The sequence below is a fragment of the Centruroides sculpturatus genome, unplaced genomic scaffold (genome assembly GCF_000671375.1).
Source record: "Centruroides sculpturatus isolate CEXI.00-Female unplaced genomic scaffold, Cexi_2.0 scaffold502, whole genome shotgun sequence".
Taxonomy (NCBI): Eukaryota; Metazoa; Arthropoda; class Arachnida; order Scorpiones; family Buthidae; genus Centruroides; species Centruroides sculpturatus.
This window is the reverse complement of record NW_019384630.1, coordinates 465,334-486,310: the sequence shown is the minus strand read 5'-3', so window position 1 is coordinate 486,310 and position 20,977 is coordinate 465,334. Positions and strand designations below refer to the sequence as shown.

The following is a 20,977-nucleotide window of genomic DNA, read 5'->3' as shown; positions in this document are numbered from 1 at the left end:
TACTATAATTATATTTAATGTGAAGAACATAGTTAAGCACTAGTGAACATTGTAAACTTATCATTGATGAACGTGTTTTAACACTTATAATTTTGTAACAGTTAGAAAAATATCGAATGCCAATATCTTAGATTGATAATGTAGGGTATAATATCTGTCTAAATTTAAGAATGTTATTTTTATTTTATTTTATTTTTTCTGATTGATTTATAAGGATAAAGTGGCATTTTTGGAGAGAAAATGTCTTCAGAATCTGCGACTGTCATTAGTGGATGGAGAAAGATTAACTTTACTTTGTTTTCTAGTAAATTCTAGGTATTAAATAGTCGGAAATAGTGTTTTAGGTTCCCAAGAGTATAAAACTTTCTTCTTTTAGTAGCTATACACGTACTTTTGCATTTAAGCGAATTGCAACAACATTTTTCTATATATATTTTTTTTCTTTGTGGAGGTTTGCTCTTAATAGTTTTCTGTTAACACTTTTCATATATTAAAGTAATATTTAAAATAATTAAAAATGTTCTCCAAGTCTTTGTTTTAATTATAAAACTTTTAAATAAAAGTAATTTGTTATGTAGTTTTCAACAGGGATGAATGAAAAAGGATAAAAGTATAGATAAATTCATCAACATGCAATATTTCTGTGCACAGTAACCAAGGTACTAAGTTAAATAATTCGTTTACTCTTTATTTTTATTGATCAATCTTCAAGAAAATATAATTTATAATTGTTTAATGGTTCCTTCTCTGTTCTAAGACATCATATCACAAATGTTATATAATCGAATTTATATATTTTAAATCTCTATATAAACTATTTAATAATTTATTCTGTAATTTGTAATAATTAATATGACTATCTAGTTTATATTAATTAATAATAAAATTCTGGGTTGAAATGTAAAAGAATTGCATGGGCTACCACCTACGGAAACAATTATTTATGGTAATAATTAAGAAATTATTATTATCATTATGAATGTTATTAAATTAAATTATCATTCTAGGTACTGCTTCTGCTGGGTCAACCTTCCTGAGTGGGTTTACGATGTTCTCAGAAACCCACAATGAAGGAAGGAATGCTGCTGAGGATTCCCTCTTAGGTTAGTTCTATCCTTCTTTCTTTCATTTCTTACTATTTTTTTCTCTCTTTTTTCTGTTTATTAACGTAATTCATTTACAATAAATATAAGAAGAACTATTTAGCTGGCATAATTTCAAAATTATGCCCGTTAACTAGTTTGAAATTATAAAAATATAAGTGAATTGCGCTAAACAATTTTTTTGCACTGTTTATGTGTATAGAAACTTACCTTTTTATCTTTCTATCTGTCCATATTAGTCACCAGATATCAGAAAAAAATATATATTTATAATAGAATTACCGTAATAAAGTCCTGTTTGCTGCACTTACCTAAATTTTTGTTTTATAAAAATGCACTTTCCTCGCATCCCGTAATATTCTTTAAGTTCTGGTGACTGATATATTTTAATCACTTACTCCTATTTTCACTTATTCTTCAACTAACCTGCTTTCACTTTACGCTACTCTTGGCTTTATTGCTTAAAATTTATTCATCAAAATTCTTCAAAGTGGTTTCGAAAATAATTTACGAATAATATTTATAAGTATTTGATCTATTGTCAAATTTTGTACGCAGCGCCGAGTGGATGATGTTACTAAGCAACGCATCACTTACATTACCCAGAGGCCTTGAGAGCATCTGTGACAATATAAATAATAGCATTGCTAACGTATCGTGAATTTCAACATATTGAAATAATTCTTTATTCGTATACATTTTCTGTAAAATATATTCCAGGTTTTTTGTAAGAACGTGAAACATTTCTGCATTTATCTTCTATTATTTATTCATAATTATATTGTGAGCAGCATGAATTTTAACTTATACAGCAAAACATTCGGTTGATTGATCAAAAAAAAAAATCGAACAGATAAAAAAGTTGTCAATATATATTTCTCCTTCCTTCTAAATTTTATCGTTTTTCCGAGGAGTCCCCTGCGTATAATGAAGATGATTGATGCCCAGGATGAATTTTTCTTTAAATTTTGTTCTAAAAATCCACGTTTAAGCTCAACACTCGAGTCACGAAGTTTAATATTTTAAACAATAAATTTTCATTCGTTTCTACAGTAATTGGTAATTTAAATATGACAAAATGTTGCCTTTATATTCGACTTGCTGGAAATTGTTTCTCTTGCGACATATTCTGTAATCAAAGTAAAACAAAACATAACAGAGGAGCTTAATGAAGCGTCTAATGCAGGAGTAAAAGCTTTGGAGCATTTTAATTACAAGAAAGACTTTTTTTTTTTTGTTTGGTTACTTGATTTAGGAGTTTTGTAATTAGTAATTTATATTAAGAATAAATTTAAAAATTACATTTTAATACACAATAGTTAGCAAAATAAATAAATGTAGGCTTCTGGTCATGTTTCATTAAATAAATTTGCATTATTATTATTTCCATTAGAGAATTGTGAATGCTAAAATCTTGTAAGCATTGTTCTTTTTTTAAATTAAAGATTTAAAAAAATGTTTATATACATAACAAAATTCGAAGTTTATATATATATTTGTTAAAAAATAATACAAAAATTTGTAAATTTAAAATGCAATTTATGAAATTTAATAAATCTCATCTACGAGATAAAAATAATGTAAGCTTGTACTTAGAAAGTATCTTGATATTCAATTTAAATATAAAAATGGTAAAATATTTGTTACTTTATAAACATAAGTTAATTTTAAAGCATTTTTTCCCTTTCAACATTATTAAAGTTGGATTTTCGGAGGTAATTTTTAACACGGTTTGAACAAAATTTAAACATTAAAAAGTCATTGACATATGGAATAAACTAGTTGAAATTTATATATCAAGAATCGTTTAAGTTCCATTTAGTTACTGTTTCAGTTAACATAAAATAAATTTAATCAAAATTTATGAAGAAACAATTTATCTTATAATTTATCCAACTTGATCAATTTACAAGTGTTTATATTATTCTCGTCTAAACTTTTTTCCCTTTCTAAATATTATAAATCGACACGAAAATAAAATTAATAACTAATTTTTCGCTAATAAAAACACTTTGTAATAGAAGAAATTACGATATTTACTACATCAAATGTGTTTGTTATGATGTATGTTGTTTATGGGTCATTAAAATAAAATCATTTTTATAAACAATTATTATTTTCTTTTAAAAAAATGTATTAAAATATTTTAATACTGATAAATGTTTATATAAAACTCATATAAAAGTATTAATTAATAAGAGTTAATGAATAAAATATAATTATTTCGTTGGATAATCATCTCATAAGAGATTATCTTCCGTTGTTTGTGAGTGACCGGATTCGAATCCGATCCAAAATTTTGTAATTTTAATAAATAGTTTAATAGCAGATTTCTTCCGTTATAGATCAATAGGGCCGTTAAAAGCTTGTATGTAGGGCCCAAAGTAGAGCGGGCCCCTTTATTTATTGGATTCTTGAACAAATGGAAAACGTAAAATGCTTCTTTATTAATAAAAGAAAAACAGTATTAAAGACTTTATTTTTTTTTAGTAAAACTAAAATTTATTTTATAGGGGTATGAACCACTAAAGGCCTCTAAGTTTACGATCCTAGGGAAAAATCCCCAACTCCTTCTCTTTCGATGGCCTGTGGATCAGGCTTATTCATAATAAGCAGAATCGCGAATGAATTCGTATTACCATTATGCTTTGGCCCATTATGAAAATTATAATCCAAAACATTACTAAATTTTATTCATACACAGAAGCTGAAGCATTATTTGTTTAATATTTAACTGGAAGATCCGTTTGTGAGTATTCATTGACGCTCTACGTAGATGTTATATAGAGATTAGACTGTATTTAAATCGAAAAAAATATTTTTTTTTCTTCTATATTTAAATAACCAATGGAAATATACACGATTTAATTAATAAATAATAAAATAAGGACCAAAATAATTAGTTAAATATATTATTGTTAAACGATAGATAATTTTAATATCGCATAATTACGTCGTTTAATAAATCGTTTAAAATATTTCGGTTAAAAAGAAGAAATTAATGAAGTTGAAAATGATAATGATAATTGTTATTTTAGGATATTAAAGTGTAAACAGCGGGTTTCCTGCTGGAGTTGTTTGCTTGATAAAGTAAGCATTTCTATTCATAACAATGTTGGCATTTTTATATAAAATATTATCTTTCATAATTATCATAATAAAGGAAGATCCATTCCAGAATATATTAAAGTATACGAGTTAAATAAATATTTATTTTTCATTCCAAAAATTGAATTAATATTCGATTTAAATTAAAAACCAAAAAATAAAATAATAATCAAACTCATTTATTGACATACTTTAAATCGAAATTTAAATAATTAATGAACGTCTAGCAAGTTTATTAGAAACGATTTTTTTTAATTGTTATTAAATTAAATTGTAGAAAAATTAAAATAAAATTTTGCTTTTTTTTCTTAAAAATATGATTTTTCGTGCTTGATATCATTTATATTTATTTATGTTAGAAGGAGAATTATCTCCGATTTTTACACGAAAAACATTCGAGGTTAATGCCTATATCGCGTTTGTAACTTGGCTTGTTTAACAAGAAAAAACATAAAAAAATAAATAAAAATCCAGTTGTTTTTTTGTCAAATGCCAAATTTTATGTTCTTGGAAGTTTATAATTTTATTTTAGAATGTTTTCCTCTATTTTTTAGATAAGTTAAATCAAGATAAAACAATCAGTTTTATAAGATCGGATGATTAGAAACCTTAGTAGTAATTGGAATGATGTATTGATAAATTTTCATGTGACAGCAGGAAATTCATTCACGTGACCGTAGGATAAAGGAAATAGTTACCGAGAGAAAAGAAATAATTGAGTACGTGATCGCACCACTGCATAAGATGATTATCAGATCTCGAGAGAGGGAGAGAAATAAGCAATTCGTGTAATCACGTGACAGAAACAGATCAAATATTGATTAGAGTATGAATGGATTCTCAGGAACAAAAACTTTTTCCAGATTTAATCACGTGACAAAAAAATTGATTTATTTTTATAAAATACAAAATACAAATAAAAATTATTTTGTTAATTTCGTGAAATTTATTAAAATTTTTTTTCTTTTCCCCCCAAAAATATAATGCATTAACTTTAATGAAATTTATTGTAATGCTTTAATATAATTTTCTATTTTTAATGTTGTTTAATGGATCTTAATTTAATTTTAGAAAATTAACAAATTTTAATTTTTAGTTGAAAGTTATCTTTCGTTGTATAAATGCAATTAAAGTATCACAAAAGCGAAAAATGGCGAAATATTCAGAGAGAATTTAATTTATTCTTAATAACTTTTGGTCATCTTTCAGGGACGATGATTCTCGTTTTAGAAAATAAGCTTTAATTCGAAAAATAAACAATTATTCTCTTTCTTTAATCAAATCTGATGAAAGTTCCTATGTACTTTTATCGAATTAAATTATATAACTAATGATAATTTAATGAATTTTCTTTAAATAAATATTCGTCTTCCATCCAGAATGGTTTTTCGTGTTTAAGTTATCTATTAATATAATGAATACTACAATAAATCTCATAAACAGAGTTATAATAAGGAGAACAAATGACAAACATTTAAATGATTCGCATTCAAATTCACGTAAACAAAACAGAAAATATGAAAAAAAATGTTATCAGATTTATAAATTTTAATTTTATCTACGAAGACAAACAATACTTAAAGGGGCTTTTATTATAGTATGAAGGCTTGTTTAAATGTTTTCCAATTTAATTTATTAATGAATACATTTATATATATATATAAATATATCTATTTACATTTATATATTTTAGTTTTATTAAAAGAAATAAAGAATAAGAATTTAGAATATTTTAAAAAATGTCTCTAGCAAATACCATTAAATATAAATTATTGTAAGGAAAAAAGTTATAAGAATTCATCTTAGTGGAATTTTACATTATATTTTACTTTTCAAAGTTGATTACACGTTCAGAAACAGAAATAAAGCCTCAATTTATGATAATTTTTTGTAATATTTTTTCATATCCGACTATCTATCACTTTTTTCCATTTGCTTCATAACTGCATATCTAGACTTTTTGAATATCTCAATTAAAGTTGAAAGGAGGAAAATATTCAAAAATTCACAAGAAAATCTTATATAAAATTCAAGAATCCTCTATTAAATTCAGAAAATTTATTGGATTTAATAGAGTTTATTCGGGATTAATTAATGATGATATCTTTTCGAACTTAATACAGTATTCAGAAATGTTTTATGTAACAAATAGACAAAAAATATTTATATATATGATGAAAATGATTATGCTAATGTATAGTATTTACATAAATATATCCTCCAGCTATAGCAAATCTCTTATAAATTTTAGTCATAAAAAGTTTATCGTTTGAAATTTTCTTTATCGCTTCTCTTTCCCCCTTCAATTAGGAAAACAAAAGGTTATATAAGTTGTAAAAGTCTAGATGTTAAAAAGGAGGAGTGACAAAATGGCCAGCTGTGGCAGCTTGGTTGCGTGCATTTTGCTTCTAGTTGAGATTGTCACTTCTAACATACATTAATTCATCCGTTAGACATCACGCGAGTCAGAGAAACAGCTGCATCTTTATTCAATTATCTGTACTTATAGGACCGTTTGCTATGTACCAAACTTGTACTCGGTACAGCGATTTTGGTATTATTAACTAATTTCTGTCCGAGGAACAGATTACAATAGTGTCCTAAAGGGATATAATCTGTCACTCATTCTTTCCTCTTCTCATCGATCCAAGGAAAAGATTATTCGGTATTAAAAGCATCTAAATGCATTTAATCATAATTACTGTTAAAATTTGTGGCGATACATAAGTTAGACGAGATACGAATGGAGAAGAGTTTGGATATTTGAATGAGTGTCTTAAAGAGGATTTTTCTCTGCGTCTTATAAGATTTATAACCTTCCCTTTTCTCATTATGTCTGTTGAGAGAGACATTTGTCTTTGGTTTGACAGCGTTGGATTTACTATATTCTTAGAAGAAAGTAGTGCAAATGGAAAGATTCCTGTGGATATGAATTTTGGAAATTTGATTGATTTGACATTATTAAAAAATAACTTTAAACTTAATCACAATTTTTACAATTGTTATAAGTTTATCAGATATTTCAAATATATATTACTTTATTTTTTTTTAGTTTTATCTAGGTCAAGTAATGGATAGAATCTTGATAAAACTTCCTTTAGAAAAATATAATCGACGTATATAAAATTTAATTTTATTAATTAAAATATTAAATTTGATTGATATCGAAACGGTTTTTGAGATTTCGGAGTTGAAAATTATTTTTATACTGTAATTAAATCCATTTTATATTTTAATTATTTTTCACAACTTATACATTGCTTCTTAATATTTATATACTTTGCTTATTAAAGTAAAATAAAAACTAAATAATACTTTTGTGAATATTTTATTTGCAAAAATATAAATTGTAAATAAAAAATAAACGAAAGATAAAAATTAAATGCAAGCTTGTAAATATTTTATAATTAATTTTGAATTCACTGTATAAGTGTTGTATGTTGCAGTGAAGCATGATTTACAGGCGCACATTGTTTTAAAAGTTTACTATATTTTTAGAAATTTATATTAAACTTAAATAAATTTTTAATATCGTAGCAATTTATTAAAAATATTTTCATTAAAATTTCAAAAAATTGTACTGAAAATTCTCGTGTTCACTTTTTCTAATATAGATTGAAGTTAGCAGTTATATAACTGAAAAATTAATGTGAACATTTTATTTGAAAGGCGTTAAATAATTTAATTCTTATTTTTCTTAAGACAAAACATACATTTTATATTTTTAATTAATGAGATAGGAATATGTATTGAATATATACATTCAATACACAGTTCTAACATATACATAATGTATATAAAGTCCTCGCTTTAAATTTTTATAATTTAAATAATTAATTTTAGAATCGAATATAAACTAAACGATAAATAATTTATGAATGCTATATTTATTTTAATTAATATTTTATAAAGGAAAAGTTTATATACGAGTGAATGAAGTAAAAAACTATATATATCGTCAATACGTTTCAAATGAGGTAAGGATACGTAGCATTATTATTATTATTTGTAGATATAATAATAGAAAAAATTTTATCTACACAATTTCGAGAGAACAGGAAATTCGAAATTGAAATAACAACACTGTCTTTGTTACTTTAGCCCGCAGCAAAATGCTAATTGAAGGTGCAATCTGATGTGAATCTTTATCAGCTTAATGTCTCTTTGCCGAAAACATATTTGACACAGTCCCAATATAAACCAAATGTAATAAAAATATTTCAGTTATATTCAACTATTGTTGACCGCCAACTGTCAACGGGCCAAATGCCCGATTTTCTCATCTGTTTTTAAGTGAAACTTACCTTCAAGCAGTTACCAAAAAGAACTAATAAAGTGTCTAAACATACTAAAGCGTCTAGTGCCACTATAAAATCTGTTAATGCCCTAGAATATAAACACCCACGCTGGGAATACTACTGTAAACAGTATATAAGATAATAATATACTTCTCCAAAATATAAAACTATCTTTTCCCGTGAACAGGACGTTTTCTATCATTAATTTTTTATTTTCTGTTTCGATTAGAAAACACATTAGCAAATGTTAAACGAGAAAAATAACTTCTTGCAGTATTTTACTAATATATAATTTATTATTTATGAATAGAATTATTTAATTTATAATAGTGTAATATAACCGTAATTTTCTGAAGAAAATAGCTTGAAAAATCAAATTAGGTCTGCTCTATAATTAATAATTTCATAATAAAAAAAAGCATAGAAGATATAAAGATTATTTTCTTACTACTATTTTTAATAATGTGTTTTTTGAGATAATGCCAGAACAATCCCTCACTGTCGATATTTGTACAAGTTTCAAATGATATCTGGTATATCATTTACAATGTATCCAATACGCTTTCTTGTCTTGTTATATTTACTTTTAACAAGAAGAGGATTTTTCCAACAGTTTTAAAAACTGTGAAGATAAAAATGTGTAAATAGTAAGATAAAATTGTAAGCTTTTACTTATATAAAAACTCTTAAATAGGTTTCAGTATCAATGAAAAATCACAAATCCCTTGTTGATCTGTTTGCTTGTTTAAACGTGATTTGACTGAATAAATTTTTAAGAATTTTTATATCAAATAACCGAAAAATTGCGTTTTTTTAATATAAATAATTCATTGAGTCGAATTTGTTCTTATCGAATGACCAATGTATAAAAAATTAATTATATTCAGGATAATAAATTCGCGTATCTCTTTCATTCGGATGAACGATTTAAAAATAAAAAAATATCTGTCTATCTTTATAAAAAATGCTTTACAAACTACTTAATAAAAACATATTTTCTCTCAATTTATTTTCAGTAAAATAAATATAAATATAACGTAAAATGAATTTACGTTATATTAGTAACCTATTTTATATATGACAAATAAATTCGTAATAAATTACTTGTCATTATTAAGTGGAAGAAATTAGAAACATGAATAAATATTTAAAACATTAAAAACCTTTAATGTATTTAAAACGAATTCTTTGTAAATGGATTAAACTTGAGAGATAATATAAATTAGTGAGGAAAGTAATATCCCATGAATTATAGGTGGTCCTTTGCGAGCAGTTTGCGCGTGACTAACGAACTAGCCGAGTGAGTTTTCCAAGTTTTCTTCACACGTCTAACTCCTAAATATGGTCAGTTTCCATAGAAAGTTCTCCCAGGAGGATCACTCCTTGGTAGCTCTCCCTTATCCTATCGAACCAAACCTTTGCCACGAACATAGAAATCTGACAAAAATATACTTTGTCAGATTCATTTAGGTTTATAAAATATTTATCTTCAAGGAATTTTGTTAGAAAAGTAGAAGTAGGAGGATGTAGTGGAGATACTTTTCCTTGTGTCAAACAAATTATAGTTACGATAAGCATTTCTCTAGCCAATCGTTAAAATGCGATTAGATGAAGTTATACCTACTTCTTACAACAGAAACTCTTATATATTTTATAGATTTTTCTTAATTTTGGATATTATTCTTTATTTAATACTTAGATCTATCTGTAATACGAAAATATATTTTATTTCTATAAGTTATAATTTTAGAGAATTTTACTGTTTCCAGACACGTAAAATTCCCCATGCTTTCGTATGACAACAAATGTGTTAAATTAACTTATGAGCGTTCGTCTTTTATCTTAATTTTTAATAAAAATTTTCAATTAGTTTAAGGAGTAACGGTAATATTTTTATTTTTAATCTGGCTCATTTATTTGGAGATTTTGTGGGTTAGCATCTAATCCAATTAGAGCAAAGTGTGATGTACTGATTTAGCTTAGGAAACGTATCTCTTCTACATTGCATCTATCGACTATTTTGCCTGTCAGTTCAATAATTTCACCTGTCAAAGCGCTTCAAACAACCGTTGATGTAGAATTATACTTCCTCAGATAGGCTTTTATCAAAATATATTATAGAAAAATCCATCTGTTTATCGTCTTAGTTTGACAAAAATATTGTAGAATCCGACTTTTATAAGAATAGAATAAAATTTATTGAATTATATTATTTAAAATATTAATATTTTATTATATATTATCAGTGGAAATTTTGTAAATTTTTTATTCGAAAACTACCGAACAAAATTCCTGAAAAATGATATGGTATGATCATTAGATATATCATAAACTCATGAATTTTTTAGCTATCAAAGCCTGCATTATAAGAAATTCGATAGCATCATCACTTAAAAAATTTGGCAGTTTTTTTCCTTTCAGAATCTGCAAACAGAATTCAAAATCATAAATATTGCCATTAACTAAACAGCATATAAATAAATTTTTGTNTCGCTTGATTTGCTATTAATCTGATAATTTTATTAATAGATACTCGAATTTTGTTAGCTCATTCTGTAACAATTCAAAACAAATTCTTTTCTATTATTATTATTTTTTTTTATTTTTATTTTAAAGCTCGATAATTTATAATTACGTAAAAGAATTTGCAATTATAAATACATTTTTATGGTTTAAAATAATTAATGACTGTGTTTTTGTTACATATTATCTTATGAATTTTAATAGAATCGAAAAATTAATTTATACTTTTAATTAAAATAATCATATACAATATTTATTCTTGTATTTTTTCGAGTCGGAGTTATTTATGCATTTATTTTTTTTTTGTTTTAAATAAATAATTCATAGTTAATTTATTTACATAAAATACACTTTGTGAAATAGTTTTGTAGATCATTATTTTTTTTAAGTCCATAAATAATTTTAATTATCTTTAATTTAACCGAAAATACGATAAACAGATATCTAAAATGTATTTTTTTAAAAATATTTTAAACAGATAATTTTTACGTAAAAAATTCAAATAAAAATTGAAAAAAGTAGTAAAAAATCTCTATTTTTTAAAATAATTATCTTCTTTATAATTAATACATTTAATTATCTGATTTAAAAAAATCAAGAAAGATAGCTCTTATCTTTATTTTTAATGATTTATTTCGACTTTGCATTTTTTTTATTTTCTTAATCAAAGATTTTTTTTCCTTTTCAAAATAATAAAAAAATATTTTTAAAATATAAATTTTAATAACTATAAAAATAATAAAAATAAAATTTGAAAAAAGAAATTCCATTAAAATACTTCAAAGTAAAGAGTTATAAAACGTTAAACTATAAATATAAAAAAAAATAACAATGAAATTTATTATAATTTCGTTGCGGTGTAATAAAAATATAGAATATTTTAAAATAAGAATAAAATTGAAGCGTGTATTTTATATACATTTAAGTTATTTTAAATGCAAGAAAATAATAATAAAAATGAATATAACATTAAAGATAAAATTTTTAAAAGTTCGTACACATTTTTACTATTTTTTAAAGATTACAAATAGAGGTATGACAGATAATTTCTTTCCCCTGCGAACATGGATTGATCTACACTCAATATATCATACCGTCAGCATTTATCCTGTAAACTAGCGTGAAAAAAGCAATAAGAGAGTGTATAAAGGTGTGAGATGCTTCTCTCCATCTTCTTTTTTCCTCCTCCTCCTCCTCCGACTACAGGTTATTCAGATAATGGTTTTGCTTTTCAGAGGTAAACCTCTAAACATAACTTTGGCATATTTCGGATATATTATATCATAACTTATCAGTAAAAATGCGTGTAACGATAATCGATACTTACATGTAAAGCAGTACGCGTATTAAATGGTCGTATGTTATATAGAGAGTTGGCTTTAACGATTTAACGTAAACGATTTAAAAAGAAAGTTTTACGTGCAGTTTAATTTAAAATGAGTTTTAAAAATTAGATAAATTTAATAATCGATTAGAAAGGAGGTATTTTCTTAAATAAATAATTTAAATCTGTCAGAATTTTAATAAATTTTTGTATATTTGCTTACGAGTAACAGGCTTTAAGAAGTAATATTTTCGAATAAAGTTAAAATAAATGTCGTAATTTGATGTATATTATACTTGATTAATAAGGTTTTAGCATAATTTTATTAATATAATATGCATAAATGCATTGAGATATGGGATATAAAATTTGCTATAGATCACCTTCAATAAAAGTATGATAATTAAAATACTGTACAGTCGAACCTTCAACAACAGCCACCTGTAAACAGCGGCCATTCTTTTAGAATATAAGCATATATATATAATTATTTATCAGATTTATAATAAGGCGAAGTCTTTATAAATAATTTAGAAAGTCCTGAATAATCGATAATGTAATTACATCACATACTTAGTAAACAATAAGAATTTTAGTAATTGAAACAGTAAATATTTGATCAATGAAAGTTTAAATCCATAAAATCTGTTTTCGAATATTATTATAGGGTTTTGGATAACAATTTCCCATTATACTAACGTTAATTTAATGTAATTATTAATTTCAAATTTCTAAATATTAGTAAATAGTTTACGCGTAAGTAATCACTACTTTAGTTACGTTTTAATGTGATTTTTCTCTTTTAGAATGAATAAAATGCGTACATTTGAAAAATATGACATCATACTATATACTGTTTAATGTATGATGTCACACTCATAGGCTCGATTGTGACGTAACAGTAAGCAATTAAACGCGTGATGTAACAAGCATTATCTATTAACACGTGACGTAACACCGAGCGTTAATGTATTAGGGTGGCGCTTTAAACAGTAGTGTAGTGTCAGTTTAATGTGTGACATTTCACACTGAAACAATTTAATTTTGTCACATCCCATGTTTAAATTCCTCGCTTGATTTGCTATTAATCTGATAATTTTATTAATAGATACTCGAATTTTGTTAGCTCATTCTGTAACTTTTGTTAATAAGAAATATATTTGTAGTTATTTCGTAGATAGCATTGAAAGTAACTTAGACATAGGCCTAAATGAATGCTCTTGTATGTTATTCATTGAGTATTAAGGAAAATTCTGTTATTTGAGCCTTAGAAGACAGTTTGGCTTGACAGATGACGAGACTTATTACATTTTTGTACAATATTTGGGCCAGGAAATTGAAACGAGTCATGCACGTCAAACAATCCTTGTACAATATCAAAAGTCGATAATTTTGTCTGGAAACTGGTCACTCCTCTATCCAAATAATCATTGTTGATGATGATTAATGTCCTAAATATCAGACCAAACATGCTAACAACTTGGTCAGAATTTAATAAGTTTTCGTATTAATTTTAATAACTTGTTTAAACGTGATTTGACTGAATAAATTTTTAAGAATTTTTATATCAAATAACCGAAAAATTGCGTTTTTTTAATATAAAGAATTCATTCAGTCGAATTTGTTCTTATCGAATGACCAATGTATAAAAAATTAATTATATTCAGGATAATAAATTCGCGTATCTCTTTCATTCGGATGAACGATTTAAAAATAAAAAAATATCTGTCTATCTTTATAAAAAATGCTTTACAAACTACTTAATAAAAACATATTTTCTCTCAATTTATTTTCAGTAAAATAAATATAAATATAACGTAAAATGAATTTATGTTATATTAGTAACCTATTTTATATATGACAAATAAATTCGTAATAAATTACTTGTCATTATTAAGTGGAAGAAATTAGAAACATGAATAAATATTTAAAACATTAAAAACCTTTAATGTATTTAAAACGAATTCTTTGTAAATGGATTAAACTTGAGAGATAATATAAATTAGTGAGGAAAGTAATATCCCATGAATTATAGGTGGTCCTTTGCGAGCAGTTTGCGCGTGACTAACGAACTAGCCGAGTGAGTTTTCCAAGTTTTCTTCACACGTCTAACTCCTAAATATGGTCAGTTTCCATAGAAAGTTCTCCCAGGAGGATCACTCCTTGGTAGCTCTCCCTTATCCTATCGAACCAAACCTTTGCCACGAACATAGAAATCTGACAAAAATATACTTTGTCAGATTCATTTAGATTTATAAAATATTTATCTTCAAGGAATTTTGTTAGAAAAGTAGAAGTAGGAGGATGTAGTGGAGATACTTTTCCTTGTGTCAAACAAATTATAGTTACGATAAGCATTTCTCTAGCCAATCGTTAAAATGCGATTAGATGAAGTTATACCTACTTCTTACAACAGAAACTCTTATATATTTTATAGATTTTTCTTAATTTTGGATATTATTCTTTATTTAATACTTAGATCTATCTGTAATACGAAAATATATTTTATTTCTATAAGTTATAATTTTAGAGAATTTTACTGTTTCCAGACACGTAAAATTCCCCATGCTTTCGTATGACAACAAATGTGTTAAATTAACTTATGAGCGTTCGTCTTTTATCTTAATTTTTAATAAAAATTTTCAATTAGTTTAAGGAGTAACGGTAATATTTTTATTTTTAATCTGGCTCATTTATTTGGAGATTTTGTGGGTTAGCATCTAATCCAATTAGAGCAAAGTGTGATGTACTGATTTAGCTTAGGAAACGTATCTCTTCTACATTGCATCTATCGACTATTTTGCCTGTCAGTTCAATAATTTCACCTGTCAAAGCGCTTCAAACAACCGTTGATGTAGAATTATACTTCCTCAGATAGGCTTTTATCAAAATATATTATAGAAAAATCCATCTGTTTATCGTCTTAGTTTGACAAAAATATTGTAGAATCCGACTTTTATAAGAATAGAATAAAATTTATTGAATTATATTATTTAAAATATTAATATTTTATTATATATTATCAGTGGAAATTTTGTAAATTTTTTATTCGAAAACTACCGAACAAAATTCCTGAAAAATGATATGGTATGATCATTAGATATATCATAAACTCATGAATTTTTTAGCTATCAAAGCCTGCATTATAAGAAATTCGATAGCATCATCACTTAAAAAATTTGGCAGTTTTTTTCCTTTCAGAATCTGCAAACAGAATTCAAAATCATAAATATTGCCATTAACTAAACAGCATATAAATAAATTTTTGTACATATATATATATATATGACCTATTTATTACGTAGGGCCTAATTCTTGAATTACATATTTATAACTCAATATGTTGATGCTACATTCTAATTTTATTTATGGTAAGACTTCATAAATATTGAAATTTTGACATTTTAATAGAAAACAATTAGGCAAAACTCTCCCAAAATCAATTAATTTGCATTATTAATTACAGTTAATGGAATATTTATCAATTATTTTAAACAAGATTAAATAAAGATAGATTTAAAAAATAAATCTCAAATTTTTAAATTAATTTTATGTATATTTTCGCATCCATTTTAAATAATAATTCGGTTTCTATAATTTTTTATTATTATTATTTAATTAATGCTATTCTCAGGTTAGTACTTTCTACATATGCTATAAATATGATAAAAGTCGTATCGCTTATCATATAATTATCTACAAAAAAGTAGATTTAACATACATTTTATATTTAAATTATTTTTATGTCACGCACATTTAACGTTTGATGTGTTAAGTTGTATATAGTTAGAGGCGACCTTCACTAAACGAACCTATAAAAAAATAAACGAAATTATATAATTAACTCGATTTAATTATACAGTTTTTAAATTTATAAAATTAATTAATTGTACAAAGTATATTGATAAATTAAAAATATTTTAAAATTAATACGTACGTTTCGTGATTTCTTCTCATATTTACATGTCTCCATAGTAACTAAACGAATTAAAATAAAAAAGAACCATTAATCTAATTTTTTAAAAAAATTCTTTACACATATTTATTTAAAATCAGGTTTCCATTTATTGATAAAGTCTTTTAGATAATCTATTAATCAAGCGTTTATATTATTATTAAAAAAAGGGGGGGGGTAAAGAATTTAAAATATATTTATCTTTACAGAAAATATACTTAATTAATTATAAATAATAAAAAAAATTATTATAATTAAATAAATGAATATTATATTACATAAATTCTATTATAAAAACGATTTATGGTATTTAAATTTACTTAATAAAATTTTTTTTATTCTTTATACAAGGGATACAATGAGAAAAATAAGCCACTTGACCCCAAAATTTTAAGNTGTATATATATATATATATATATATACAGTATATAGTTTTAAATATTTATTAATAATGTTATAAAATTTTATTTAATTTAGAGTTTTTTTAAGTAAAAATTGAAATTATGAAATAATATAATTTATAGAAGATAATAATCTAATTCAACTCTTGATGAGAGTTTTTATTAGATAAGAGATTTTAATGATAAAAATATATTCCTCCCAAAATAATATAATCTGTTTCGTCGTATGCAGATTTATACTTGATGACTTTTGTTTTTTCCCCCTTAGAAAAATTTATCATTTCATTAATTTCTTTTCTTTTTATTTTTAATTTTTAAAAACAAATATGAAAGTTTTCTATTTAATTTCTTACTTTTTCTTTTTTAAAAACGGAAGTTAATTTCGGAAAGAAATGTTATGCAAATTGTTCTAAAAACAAATAATGAAAATTTTATCTAGAAAAAGAAACACAGATGCTATAAAATACAGGGAAAAGCAATAGAGATACGTATTTATTTCTATAATTTATCTTATAAATAATTTTTTTTTAAATTTTACTTTTTTCTTTCATATTTTATCTGTAGACGTCGATAACGTTCGTTTATTACAAAATTATTATTATTATTTTTTTTAAAAACATTCTGCTTCAACTGATACAAATATTTTTATAATTAAACCTCTGTTCAATTTTAATTTAGTTAAACTGAAAATATTTAAAAACAATTTTAATTTTACAAACTAAATGTAATTAAAATCTGATAAAAATGATAATAAAATGTTTTATGTTCATTACAAAATTGAATGTTAATTCGTAAAATTAATAAAATGTATTTTTATGGATAGATTAAATGAAAATATTTCGTTTTTTATGGCTTCAATGAAGAGTTCTTTTCTCTTTTTGTTGCAGAAAATAATTTCAAACATATCATTTATTTTTATTTTAAAATTGATTCGAGATACAACAGTACTAACCGTGTTTTTTACGTTGTAAATTCCCACGTCGTCCGTTGTCTGTCTGTTCTTTCTTAATCTTGAGAACGGTGTTAGATAGATGAAATCAACATTAGATTTGGAAAGCTTAGAGGCAGGAGGCCCCGATTAACTATATATAAACTTAATATTTCGACCGGAAGTCACGTGATTTTAATTCAAAATTTTCTCCAGAGCAAAGTTGACCGGCATGACTGTTGTTATCAGGAAAAGTGTGATGTACAGGGGCAAGACATTACTAATTTAAGGTGGATAGCATATAATTTAAAATATTATTAAAAATTGTATCTAGTCATTGTGATAATGTTTTTTTTCCTCGTTTAATGTTAAAATTAATAAATGCTTTGATTTTATATAAAAAATTAAAGCTCAATTACTGAAAGATTTTATAAAATATTAAAGAAAATATATTACTTTAGTTTACTGAACGTGGGCTATTTTCTATGATTTATATTTGTCACCAAAGAAGTAAAATGAAACCATTTCTTCCAGCTATTTTCTAAGAAATTGCCAATAAAATAAGATTCGTATTTAATGTTACTGTACTTTTAGATCATTTTTAAAAAAGGGCCAAAAGAAAACGAATTCTTACTTTCGAAAGTTTCTTCTATAATTTTGTGTCAAAAATTGCTTTTTGATAAAAGAAACAAGTTTTTTGTTTTTTCTAAATGGGGAAAGAATAGAGTTAAAAATTTAATTCAATTAATTTCTAAAGAAGATAAATGTTGTTCTGGCGACATGCTTATTAATTAAAATTAGCCGTATTACCATCAGAGTATCATTATTTATGTGTAAAGTGTTATTATATATCCTGAGGATATGTTAGATTTATTCAAGATTTAAAAGACCTTCAAGCTGCAGTCAAGCAATATATGAGGGGAAACGTATACATGACAGACTTGGCAAATAATGAAAACTTTATTACATTTTCATTATTAATATATAGCAAAAGAACGGAGAAAGTTTAAACTAGTGAAATTCTTAACTAGCTTTTATACTGTGTAAAATATAGTCAAAGAAACGTAAACAAAACGTATTGTAAACAGGTATGTGGTATGAATTATAAATTTAAAGAAAACTGTTTACAAATTTATAGGTATACTTCAATTTTTATCAATTTTCGAAGAAACTTTATACCAGCAAATATAATTTTCTTTCTTATAAATTTCTCTTCCTCTTTTCTTTTAATCTGACGAAAATCAATGTTTAGTAAGCGATATCGACTTTTTAAGCAATAAATTTTGTTACGGAATTCGAAATTTGAAGCGCGTATTGCGTGATTATATTTACAAAATACTTCAGTCTTAATATTTATATCCTTTATCATAGTTCCCATAGGAAATTGTGTCGAGTAAAAGCATTTATTCTTCTGGACAACAGTAAACAGACCGGAATCATTGTGTACTCTTACTAGAATTGTTTAGTGCAAAGAGTATAATAAAATTTCTTTTCTTAAAGTCATTGTTTAGTAGATCAATGGTAAACTTTTAAAGCTGATTGTTAAGTGTAAAGACGGAGAATATTTATGTTATTCATATTCACTATGAATACAAATATACATTTTCTAAAATAGATAATCTAAGCTCTTCAAGCTTCCTTTCAATGTAACTTAATATAGATGATGAAGATCGACAATAGAATTAATTATATAGACCTAATACATCTAATTAATTTCATTGGGATTTAAAAAAAAATTATAATAAATATTTTATGGTAATTTTTTAAAATAATATCTTACTTATTTTCTATCCAATGACTCGTGTTCGTTCTGTAAGCGTTTATATTAAAAATGCATGTTTAATTTATAAATAATCTAATGTATTTAGTATTTACTTTATAAAATAATAAGAATCTTCAGTAATTCTATAACGATTAAATTTTATTCTATTTAGTTAATTATATTTTAGAATAAACAAATTTATACTTAAAAATAAGTTATAAAGTAAATGAATAGAGAATAATATATTTTTCAAATTTCCAGAAACATAATGTATAAAGAAAGTAATTTTGTGAATATTTTAAGAATCACGAAAACACAATAAAACGCTTTTAAGTGATAAAAAACACGGTAAATTGGATTAAGTAAGAATTTTCGATTAGTGTTTCGAAGCGAGAGAATATAATTTTGCTATCATTTTTCCACCAGGTTTATTTTGTTTTGGAATTCAAACCTTTCCTTTTCATTCTGTAATTTGTCAAAGAATGTTTGAGATTAAACGGAATGCCTATAAGATAGGCCACTCTTTATTGCTTTTATCTAGTTTCTTATGTGTTCTATTGTCGTGATGATGTATAGTCTCTTTCGAATTACGGCTCTTGTATTTCCCGCGATTATCCGAGTGCTCTCGAAAGTAATTAACTTCTACACTCTACACAATTTATTGTTCTCGTTTATTTAAAAATATATTATATTTTACTTTGCTGTTAAAGTAGATATTTTTATTTCTTGCATCTGGAACATGAAGGATTTATATCTATATCTTAATGGAGATAGGAAAGCTTCCTTTTCTTAATATCCTTGAAGAATAATCTCTATTGCTTTCAAGGATATCGAGAAGATCAATCGACATCTTTCCATTACTCCCTACGAAACTTAATAGAAACAGCGATGCATAGTCGTTACGTGGTCATATGTTATTCTAATATCTAATCTCGAGATTAAGTAGGATAATGCGTATATATGTATGGACGAATAGGGATTATTAATATTTGTAAGAGTTCTGAAACTATTGATACGACTATAATAAACTTATTTGAGGGAAGCCTTAGGATAAAAATCGGAAAATACTTTTATTTTTGAATGTCTCCGGTCTTATTTCCTAATAAATTGGTACACATTAAGAAGTTAATTAAATTAAAAAAAGCAATAAAATTTTAATTTTNATAAATTTAATCAAAATTTATGAAGAAACAATTTATCTTATAATTTATCCAACTTGATCAATTTACAAGTGTTTATATTATTCTCGTCTAAACTTTTTTCCCTTTCTAAATATTATAAATCGACACGAAAATAAAATTAATAACTAATTTTTCGCTAATAAAAACACTTTGTAATAGAAGAAATTACGATATTTACTACATCAAATGTGTTTGTTATGATGTATGTTGTTTATGGGTCATTAAAATAAAATCATTTTTATAAACAATTATTATTTTCTTTTAAAAAAATGTATTAAAATATTTTAATACTGATAAATGTTTATATAAAACTCATATAAAAGTATTAATTAATAAGAGTTAATGAATAAAATATAATTATTTCGTTGGATAATCATCTCATAAGAGATTATCT

At 24.6% G+C, this 20,977-nt stretch overlaps 1 protein-coding gene across 2 annotated transcripts in view; it reads left to right on the top strand.

The window, feature by feature from the left end:
* LOC111625742 (Kv channel-interacting protein 1-like) overlaps positions 1 to 20,977 on the top strand; it is a 120,600-nt gene that overhangs the window by 13,077 nt on the left and 86,546 nt on the right. Inside the window, exon 2 of one of the 2 annotated variants that reach the window (XM_023368961.1) lies at positions 1,008 to 1,103. The exons of the other annotated variant lie outside the window; for it this stretch is intronic. Coding sequence (XP_023224729.1) covers positions 1,008 to 1,103 — 96 coding nt within the window. The remainder of the gene's footprint in view (positions 1 to 1,007; positions 1,104 to 20,977) is intronic. 2 annotated transcript variants of the gene reach the window in all.